Source organism: Xiphophorus maculatus, chromosome 7, assembly GCF_002775205.1.
Source record: "Xiphophorus maculatus strain JP 163 A chromosome 7, X_maculatus-5.0-male, whole genome shotgun sequence".
Classification (NCBI taxonomy): Eukaryota; Metazoa; Chordata; class Actinopteri; order Cyprinodontiformes; family Poeciliidae; genus Xiphophorus; species Xiphophorus maculatus.
The window spans coordinates 12,228,289-12,239,682 of NC_036449.1; the positions used below are offsets into that span (position 1 = coordinate 12,228,289).

Below are 11,394 nucleotides of genomic sequence, written 5' to 3' on the forward strand. Positions count from 1 at the left end.
GCATTAAAAATAACTGAAATGGCATTAACATATATACTCAACTTTAATGTGCTTTACAATAAAAACTACATTTTATGAGTTTTGAAGAAATAGCTGACTTGACACATGCCAGTACAATTTCTTCAATTTGCCTGCATCTTTATTTTATAATCTCCCCCACCCCGGATTAGTTTGCTGATCAAGCCCCAAGGTTCGATACAACTCAACTCAGTTAAATCTTTTTTTCCCATTAGTTTGGATTCCCTCCGGTGGAATTTCAAGCTGGCCAATCAGGGAACAGAAGGAGAAGTTGTGAACAATGACGTTGATTTTCTGCACTGTTTTTCAGCTTGTGTTTTTAGCGATAGCAGGAGCTCATCGAAATCCGTCTTCAGACGTCCAGTAACTGGATGCTGGATTGTCATATTTGATAAGTGGTGACTCCTAAAAGGTATTCTGCTGATCCAAAAGATGGCAGGAAAAAGTACACTTCTTGAAATTTTAAGTGCAGATAAAACTAGCTATTCTACAGGACATATGAGACTTTTGTTTCTACCTAAAACAATATTTTCACAACAAAAATATCCATGAACTTCCTGCTTGTCTTCTTGAATGCAGGGCAGTCAGTTCTTAAGTCATTACTTCTTTCCAGAAAAAGGAAGGCTTAAACAAACGAAATCAAATTATACTTTGTGATTAAGTTTGGCCATCTAAGATACTTCTAAAGGACTTAAGATCACAGATACAGTTATGTCCAGTGTTTCCAAATTATTCAACTGAAGGTGTTGTCTTTTTCATGCACAGGTTTGGGAAAGGGTAAGAGGAAGGCGAGTGCGCGTGATACCTCCCCTACGCCGAGCTCAGACACAGAGTATCCTTCCAATGGCAGCGGGGGCGGAGGTGTGGTCGGCGCCGCAGAGAGGATCTATGACCTCAACATCCCTGCTGTGGTCAAGTTTGCGTACACACAAGAGCGAGATGACGAGCTAACGCTGCTCAAAGGCTCCAGGGTGGTCGTCATGGAGAAGTGCAGCGACGGCTGGTGGCGTGGCAGTCAGGGCGGCCGCGTCGGCTGGTTCCCCTCCAATTACGTCCAGGAGGAGCTCATGGGGGTGGACGACAGAGAGGGGGATTCCCCGCGGGGTTACATCGGCGGACCTCAGGGAACTCTGCTGGCCAATGGCCGTGCCGGCGGCCGGGGCGTCGTCCTCCACCTGGTCCAAACGCTCTACCCCTTCAGCTCGACAACCGAGGAGGAGCTGAACTTTGAAAAAGGAGAAATCATGGACGTGATAGAGAAGCCGGAGAACGACCCAGAGTGGTGGAGGTGTAAGAACTCTCGTGGCATCGTGGGCCTGGTGCCTAAAAACTATGTGGTGGTGCTGGACGAGCAACCCGGCCCACCCTCCACCACGTCGGGCTCCCCTCAGAGCCGCTATGCGGGACCGGCTCGCTCGGGGAGGTTTGCCGGCAGGGACTGGTACTACGGCAACATCACCAGACATGAGGCTGAGTGCATACTCAACGAACGGGGAGAGGAGGGCGACTTCCTCATACGAGACAGCGAGTCATCGGTGAGTCATTTAGGTGAAGTCATGGCACCATGTAGGAGACGCTGACAAGGTTTTTATCCAAAGTTAATAAAATTAGAAATCTTAATTAAATTCTCATGGCAAATTTGCACACATATTATAAAATGAAAGAAGCATATTAACGACTTTAAAGAGTAGATGGTCAAGAATCACATGAAAATGTAATTGAGGTGCAGGAATTGAATCTACATCTGCTTCCAGCAATGTTTTCACACACATTATTGAGGTCGTTGACTTGTAGCTATGGCTGCAGATGAATCAGTAAGGTCTGTACCCATTGCGTACAATTTTCCAGTTAAACAAGCTGTTGCACGTGGCTGCATCCGAGTAATCCACCATATTTCTGCATTTTCACACTGATTAATCGCCAATAAACAATTATCTAAATGGTGCAGAATATTTTATGTTGAAATATACTTAGTGCTCAGTAATTTCATAATTCATACATAGCAGTTTAATGTATGCATACATAAATGGTATTCTTATTTTCTGCTTAACTTTTCCCTTTTTTTCTAATTCAGTCATTAGATCCACTCATAATTAGTAAACATCCTGAATTCAGAGGAAACTATTTTAATCTCAGTAGATGAACTTCTGAGGTCTAAAATGAGCTCAGGAGGCTTTGTGGTGTAGCGTTGGAGTGAGCGTCTCTCGTACACAGTCTGTAATCCTCATTGCCGCCGTCCTGGGTTTGATTCCTGAACCTGACACCTTTGCTGCATCTCTTCTCCCTCTTTTCACTCTTTTTGCCCATTTCCTGTCTGATTAGTGTCAATTAATCCCTTTAATGTTGAAAAAAAATTTAAATAAATAAAATCCACTCAGTATTTATGGCCTTAATAGAAAGTAACTTTTCACCTTTTGATGAACTTGTTTTAAAAGTTGTAAAACTGCCATTTTAAACCTTTAAATTATAGCACAAGATTTTTCTTTTTTTTATATTATGAACACAATGCTGCCCCCTGCTGGCCGATCTTAATTTGCTCAACGTAATCGTGTGTTCCTGTTTTGTCTTTTAGCCCAGTGATTTCTCCGTGTCCCTGAAGGCGGTGGAGAAAAACAAGCACTTTAAAGTGCAGCTGTCAGACGGGATGTACTGCATCGGCCAGCGCAGGTTCAACTCCATGGAGGAACTAGTGGAGCATTACAAGAAGGCCCCCATCTACACAAGCGATCACGGAGAGAAGCTGTACCTGGTGAAGGCGCTGCTGTGATCTACACACCTACACTGGATCTCTCTCTCACACACACACACACACACACATGATCCCTAACTGTCTTAACCCAAGCCTTAGCTCTGGACCCCTCCTGCTGTGGCGTCTGTACCACATCCAGATTCTCAGATCTCCTGGATTTGTTTTTTTCAAGTGAAAACTAGACAAACTTGTTTTCTTGTTTGTTTTTTCTAGCTCTTTACTGTTTTTTGCAGACGACCCTCAGACAGCCATCACCGAGCCACACGGAGAACACAGTGTGTACCGAGCCTCTGTTCTCTTGGATGTGCTAACATGCAGTGACCACATTTGCTGCTAACAGAACGCCTGAGGCCTTGTCGGGGGGTTGAGCTCTCCCTCTGATGTCATACGTAACGTCTTCTTACTAGCACGCACATTGTAAGTTCCACCATTGCTCTTAACTCATCCAGGAGAGAATCGACGTTCTCACCGGTTCAAAGAGGGACTCAGACCTCAGTGGGGCCTAACTCTGTCATGTCTAATCGCAGCCCATGTTTCATTTATTCTACCAAGACCCACTTGTTAGTTAACTCACTTTATTATATTTTTTTTAAAGCTTATTTACATTTGTTCAAGTTTTGTAGTTACTTTTTCACAAAGTGACCGGAATCATTTTTGCCTTTTTTTTTTCTTTCTAATTTTCACCATTCCTCCACCCGCTCGTTTTTGTTTTTTGTTTTTTTAGTGCCACCTTTTTCTGTTTCTACCGAACAGTTAATTGCTAGTGATACTTTAAATCTGGACATCAACAATCACTGTAGTATTTCTACCAGGCGGTGCAATAGAAGAGACCTCAGAGTTCCTGTAGAGTTTGAATGTTGATCCATGTAACCAAACGTGCCACCCTGTACCCGTTTACTACTGGCTCCAGGTCTGCACTGCACTCTCAGATTAACCCACAGCTCAGTGCTCATGCTTTATATTATGTCGAGTTGAACATGTTGCCGTTCTGTTCTCCAGTACGTGTCTGTAGCTACATGAGGAAGAACAACAATAAAATCTTTTTTGTTTGTTTGTTTTGGGAATGCTTCCTGAGTAACTACACTGTTTCTGTGATGGCGATGCTGTTTGGGGAAAAAGAAAGAAAGTACCTCTTCTGATAGTATCTTTGTGATTACAAATAACTTTGCAGGAAATATATATTAAAGACTAATCAGTAATTAAATGAAACCCCGATTTGAACAGAAGTCTATTTAGGGATAGGTATTTTAGAGCTCTATCTTTATAAATCAAAATAATTTGATATATTATCACCCTTGGTTAGCGGCTACTTCAGCTCTGTTTAGGCCTGAATATTTAAAACTAGTTATTTAATATTAAAGTCGCAAACACCTGATTGTAAAATTAGTGTCGATTTGCTGTATTTAGACATTCTGGATGCTCCTTATTTATTGGCATCACTGCTTAAGATGTGCAAAAAGGAAAATAAATCATTTTTTAAAGGTGAGGGTTTATTTTTTTACCTTATTTACTATCCCACTCTACAGAGAGTGGGATAGTTATAGAACTGTGTTTTGTCACAGTTCTTTAGTGATTTTTTATTTTTAATCACTTCTCTCAGTCTTGCTATGGTCACATTTAGGTGAGTGGCTTTGTTTTTTGTTGCATCCTTTTATGACTTATCTGATCAACACACATCTACTTTAACAAAATTACATGTTTTCTTGTCTTTCCTATTTTGAAGTAAGAGAAATAGTCATTATCCCCACTGGAAACATGAAATCTTCACTTGGTCATTAAAAGCTTATTGACTCTGAGATCAAGAGAGGAAAACTTAACTACACTTTAAAATTTATATTTATTTCATAAGAAATGTTGGAGCTGATTTTTGGCACAGGTGATGTTCTGCAAAAAATTAGTTTTACTGAGGGATTTTTTAAATTTCTTTATCCACAGAATAAGAAGAAGTTCAAATGTTTTCTTGTCTTTCTCATTTAGAAGAGTGGCTAAGAAAATTAGGCCTCGGTATCATAATTTGACCAATGGAAAATGTTTCTGGATGCATGGATTAACAAGAAAAAACACATTAAAAAGGTCTAATAATTTTTTTAGTAGGATTTGCTGTGATAAGATTAATATTTTATTTTACACATCTTTAACAGAGGGCCCAATAACTGTATTATACAGGCATAGCATAGTAGCAGATTAAAACCCTTGATTAGCTTGTATTCAGTTGAAATAAATCACCCTTCATTGTAAAGAAGCCAAATACACCACCATCTGATTTGCATCCAGAAATCTAGCAACACCAAACATCCACTCGTTTCTGTGTTTGTTTACCAATGGAAGTGTTGATCACGGGGTCCTCAGCTTTTATATGATATATCTGAATGTTATTGAGCACTGTTATTTAATTCTTGTCTCCACTGTATGTATATATTCAAATAAGAAGAGGTGCATATATGAATCATTAAGATCCAACCTACGGTACTGTATCACTGACAACGTGATGAGAATTGAGATACTTTTGTTCAATAAAATTTTTTGACAAACACTCGTGACTGTTTCATGCAGCGTTGACGGTTCTGGGTTTAAATCCAGTGAAGTTTGAGTTTAAGGGTTTCCTTTTTGTTTTTTTCTAATAAATTAAATCTTTGTAGAGCTTGAAGCTTCCCATGTGGACCATCAATAAAGGAGTTTTTTGAAGCCATTTTGTGATTGGTCTCTTGGTTACATTTTTGATTATTTCCCTCTTATCTGGTTATTGACAACCCACAATCCTTTGGTACCAAAGAACATCTAAATTTAGCTTCTTCCTTAATGGTTCTATTGTGTCTTCCTGTTCTTACTGAGGTCAAAAGGCACCTGGGTTTCACAACTGGATTAAAGTCATCATGCGAAGTCTGACATGCTACTTATGCTTTATTTTGTACAAATCTATTTTTTAAAAAATATATATACACATGTGACATGCATCCATACGTTTAAGCATACACAAAAACAAGTACAGTAGCTGAAACATTCATTTCAGCTACTGTACTTGTTTCAAAAAGAGTGAGAAAAAGTTTACATTCTTCTGAGATTATCATTTGTTTTTTTTCTTTATCATTTATGAATCAAAGAATTACCAAACATTTACTTTAGTTTTGCGGTTCAAGGGAAACAAAAAAAAAATTTATAAATAAGAAATGTGTTTCTGCCAACAAAATAAACTGTAACAGAAAACCTGTCAAAGAAAGCTACCATCCATCATTTTTTGTTGCAACAAGTTTAAATTGATAAATGCTTAAAGATCCACTGAGAACATCACAGTAAGTTCACCATCTACTTTTAGCTGTTATGTGTAATTATTTTTTTCTTTTGTCTTTTAAAAAAATATATTTTAAATGTCTTTATTAGGACCAAACTTGGTGAATAAAGTTGATTCTGAATGACTTTTTAAACTCATGCCATGCTTTCTGTGTGCTGGCTAATTATTAGCTTTCGGGTTATCACCTGACATAAAATGAAGCGTAGAAAGAGAAGAGTCATGCAGTCTAAGCATTGCAACACTGCAGTTTATGTGTTATATTGCTTGAAAGACCAAGCTGTGTTCTTTCATGTTTTGGTGTGAACACTTGAAAGATCATTTCCTGTAGTTTTTTATAGAGAGTTCTGATCTGAGGTGTTGCCCGTCTCTGAGGACGGATGATTCTTGTCAGATGGGTTCTTATCTGGTACTGAGGTGGAACCAGAGAGCTGCTGGTGAAGGAAAGGAAAGTTTCATATCGACATTTCCTATTTTTGTGACCGCCTTCACACACTCAGTACCTTGATATAATATTACACATATTTTCCACTGTTGTCCACCCATTTGGGATGAGGTGTTCCAGTAATCATAGTCTGAGGAGAGACATGCTCTTGAGTAAAGTTACAGCAAAGAACTGATTATGATTACATATTGAAAAAATCATTCAGGTCTTTGAATAATTTGTTGCATTACTTGTAATTCTCCACATGGGGGCAGTATTGACCTTGAACTGCCAGCTGTTTAGCTTTAATGGGGGAAAGAAACTAGTAAAAAAAAAAAAAACTAAATTATCTATGTTAAATTATTCATTTGTTTGTATTGTTTTGAGCTGATTGTATCCAGAGCTCATTTTGTGGTGGTTTCTAAAAATAATATTAAAATAAAACATGTGGATGAGAGAAAAAGCTGTAAATTATTAGCAGAGTAAACATTCTGAAATCAGTTTTAATAGTAAAACTTGAGTACAAAACAAACTTTCACAGACACACATGAGCTGAGATCCGAACTGGGTTTGCCAAAAAAGCAGGGCAAAGTTAAAACATTCCTTCTCAGCGTGCTTTGATATAAAAATAAACACGTCTATAGTAACTATTCACTATAGATATTCTGTGGTCCCAATTTAGAGCCATCAGAGCACAGCAGTGACGTGCGGTGAGGTTCATAGCTGGTGAGGCACTGACTTCATTCATCATAATCAGATTTACAAATATAGACCCCATGCATGTTATTGTTTACATAAGGAAATTTCGCGCATGCGGACAACGCTGGAGGGCAAAAATACTACATGTCATGCGCAGCCGCGCTGCCGCCGTAGAATAATTCCGTTAACACAATCAAACTTGGACGTGTAGATGATATTAACTTCGTGCTGTGCTCCACAGCAAAGGGAAACCCCGTTAAAGTACTCAAAACTACTTCTTTGTCGCTCTCTATATCAGCGCAAGCTACGCGCAGACTCGTTGCCATAGCAACTGACCACAACGCCACAACAACAAAACAAAACAAAACAAAAAAAACACTCAAATTTTTCCTACACAAAGAGCAGAACATTCAGTCTGTTGCAGTAGTGTGGTTTTAGGTTGTGGTTTTTGCTATTATTAATAAGTGATTTACTCTAGTAATAGGAGAAAACTATAAATACATCGCTGCACTTTACTGTATCGCTAGCTCGCTGTCTCTTACTCTGCAGTTGTGGAGTCACAATGTTTGGGATCATGAGCGCCCCCTGCCATGAAGCAAGAGAACTGCCTGCCTCACCTCGAATCTGTTTTCTGCCGTTTCTGATCTCTCCTCAGCACCAATCACCTTACACACACAGTTTGTGACAAAAAACACTGTACATTATATACATAAGCTAAATTATGGAAAATCTGTTTACATATTAAATGTTTTTTTAGCCATTTTATTGGTGACGTACAGACAGGAGGAACATTCTCTCATAGAATGGCAGCCAGTGCAGTTAGTGAGAGGTTGATCAATCCCAGGTGAGGCTCAGCTCGATGCTGCCTCACCAGCTTTGCTTCCGAGCATTTAAATGTGAAAATGCGAAAATTCAGCGATTTTGAAGAACAAATAATCAAAATTGGTGAAGCTAAATGAAAAATAGGTACTTTATAGTACAAACCACAGGGTGAAAATAGCGATATAACTTATTTTATCATTATATATTATTCTTCCATGATGACAGGTGAGGCTCTGCTTACCTCCTCTGACCGCACGTCACTGGAGCACAGTTATCTTCTAAATAGTTAAAAAGGATCTAGCATGTACTCCAGTCCTTATATGCAGCATTTCCTCTTCCACAATAATAATAATAATAAAAGGTTAGTCAATAAACATCCTGTAATTTCAGTAATAAAAACCCATAATTAGCACTGCTACACAGCTTACTTCCACAGGAAGTGAGTACAGCGGTGGTCTAAAAAGAAAGGACCTTTCTTTTCAAAGAAAAGGCCCAGATAACAGAGTGAATGTGATGTCTTTTGTAGATGTGTTCTCTGTTTTTCGTTTTGTATTTATGATGTCCGCTGCAAAACAATTTCTCTTTGGAATATCAATAAAAACTGACCTGACTTGAACTGAACCAATGTTGAGGGGCTGCACCAAAAACTAAAATTTTCAAAAGATTTTCTCAAGCTGTCATATTTACAGGGTGGGCTTGTAAACAATAGATGAAAAATTAATGACTTGAAATTTTGTTTTCTCATCTCAGAAATACGTACATATTCATAAATAATTGATTAGACACGTTTTTACTCCCATACTCAATGTTAAGTCAGAATAATACACTGCAAACACAAAATCTTACCAAGTATTTTCTGTTTAGTTTTTAGCTCAAATATCTTTGTACATTTGAAATAAAACAAAACTAACCTAGAAATAACTTTTCAGCCAGATATGGCAGCTTGTTTTAAATATGTAATTCCTTAATAATGATTAAAAACGTACTAGTTCCAATGGTAGATTATGCCATAAATGTCTCTGAAACTCTGAAACTAGTACTTTTTGATGAATTATTGACATAAAAAATACCTTATATCTTGCTGAAAAGTTACTTGTAAGTTAGTGTTATCTAATTTCAAGGGTACAAAAATATTTGCCTCAGAAACTAAACCAAAAATACTTGGTAAAATATTGTGTTTTTTCAGTGTAAAGCTATCAGTCTAGTTTCTCAAGCAGTTCAATCCAACATTATTACCTGGTAGATTTAGGTTTAAACTTGCCTTTCAATTTGACCAACAATTTTCTTTTGATTGGATATAGTATTGACATTTAGGTGTGGCCTCGCCAGAGTCCTGACTCGAATCTATATGAGGAGGGGGGTAAAGTTTAGGGTGATGGTAAGGAGGCCTTCCAACCCCAAAGACTTTGAGCTCATCACCAAAGATAAACTGTCAAGTAAAAACAAAGTGAAAGTAAAGGATTTCATTCATAATTCCAATAAAGATAATTACTGAAAAGGGGTTTAAATTAGCCGTTACAGCCTGTTGTTTCACTCTCATTGCTGTTTTGTTCAGCGTTAATATAAACAACTCCCAATGACGATGTCTTCGGTGCAGTAGAAGGGGTTTCCTGCTACCTGTGGAGCCACCTGGCAGACATATGCTAAACCAATGTGCGCCGAATTACAACAAAGACGATCCATTTTCCTTTATTACATAGGCAGGTTTAAACAAAAGGTTTGATTCCAGTCACAGCACCATCCATCAACCACCCCCTACCTCACCTGGCTCCAGCGCGGGTCCAACGTGACGGGCTGGTGGGTAGATGATGTTTAAACTTGCATGAGACGCAGTCTGGTGCGCTGAATGTAGCTACTAACAAGAGAAGGAGGGCTGGAAGCCACTGCCGGACAGCAGCTGGGAAAGCAGCTTCATGTGCTTTCAGAAAGGAGCTCAGTAGAAGAAAGAAAACAATCGACCCAATACTGGCTGCTGCCAGGAGTTAAGTTTAATAAAAGGTTGCACAATATGATGCCTGTCAGAGAGAATTGGGCTTTTGAAGCGTGGCATTAATAGTTAGGTGTTGCTGGGTTTTTGTTCCATTTTTAATTTTCCTTTACAGTCAAGAAAACTACCAACTACCAACCACTTTCAGTGCAAGTTTAGCCTTGAATCTCAGCGACATTTTGTTCGGAAGATCTAAAGGCAGAAACAACAAATAAAAAGTAATTTATTCCTGCTGCTCCTGGCATTTTGAAAGGACAGGCGGATGCTATTCTTTCTATGTAAATTGTGTTTTGATCAGTATGATACTTATGTCTAGCTGTGCAGAAAATTGTCTGTTGGGGAGAAAAAAAATTAAACTGACTGAGAAAAGGCGGGACTATTTGTCTCTAGTTCACATAAAAACCTACGAATAAAGGCAAACGCAGCAGCTTGGTAGACCAACACAGGACATGGTGGAGGAGTCGATACTTTGTAGGACGATTTTCAGGTGTTTGTCTACACCAGCTTCATGCATCTATTGCAGGATTTCTCCGCTTACTCTTTTTTTTGGAAAACACTGAAGCTTGGTCGGATTAGACAGAAAGTGTTTGTTAATGTCAAATTTTAGTTAGGTTTAGGTCTGGACTTTGATTGGGCGAGACAACTCCAGATGCTCCGCTGTTGCCCTGGATTTACGTTTAGGGTCATTGTCCTGATGGAAGTTGAAGCTGCCCCACAGGCTCAAGTGTTTTTCAGACTTTTACAATTTACGAGCAACTTTAATTGCGTTTCTTATTTAATGGTACGGAGCCCCAGAGGGGACATGCAGGATTTTTCTTTTCTTTTGCATTACCTTGCAATAATGTACTGATCAGTTCATGCGGCATAACTGAATATTGAAAGCCTTTCTTACTGTGGCCATCGTACTTTCTCATATTGTATAAGGTTTTTGTAAAGTTTTTCCATGTATCTTAATATCTCATTGTGAAATATCTGAAGTTTCATATATATTTTTCCTTAGGATAGAATTGCACCACAAACCTATGATATAAACAGAAACTTTCTGTAAGAAGGAAAGAAATTAAAAAATACATCCAAACTATTTGGACTATTTCTGAGTTATTATTACGGGGTAATCAGTCGTCAGACAGATTTGATTGTGTCTCTTTTGTGTTTTCTGAATTATTTAAACGGTCGTTTTCATGTTCAGTTCCATCTCAACCTTTCATAAACAGATGCAGTGAATAAATAAATTTTCAATCAATTTTTTGCACCAAAGAGTTTTTTTTTAAACTCTTTGGTGCTTTTATATGTATATATTTTGGAAATTTTAAATTGACATTTGTGGCTGTATACGAAATAGACCAACAAATATTGCAGTGAACATATTGCGAGGGACCGTAAAACCTATTGAGAGGGAACGCAAAAGT

At 38.4% G+C, this 11,394-nt stretch overlaps 1 protein-coding gene across 1 annotated transcript in view; it reads left to right on the forward strand.

Moving 5' to 3' along the window:
* The window catches only part of nck2 (NCK adaptor protein 2), a 36,448-nt gene extending 31,148 nt beyond the window's left edge, over nucleotides 1-5,300 (forward strand). The window contains exons 3-4 of the mRNA XM_005798111.2: nucleotides 784-1,553; nucleotides 2,591-5,300. Coding sequence (XP_005798168.1) covers nucleotides 784-1,553; nucleotides 2,591-2,785 — 965 coding nt within the window. The 3' untranslated portion in view covers nucleotides 2,786-5,300. The remainder of the gene's footprint in view (nucleotides 1-783; nucleotides 1,554-2,590) is intronic.
* The last annotated feature ends 6,094 nt before the right edge of the window (nucleotides 5,301-11,394 follow it).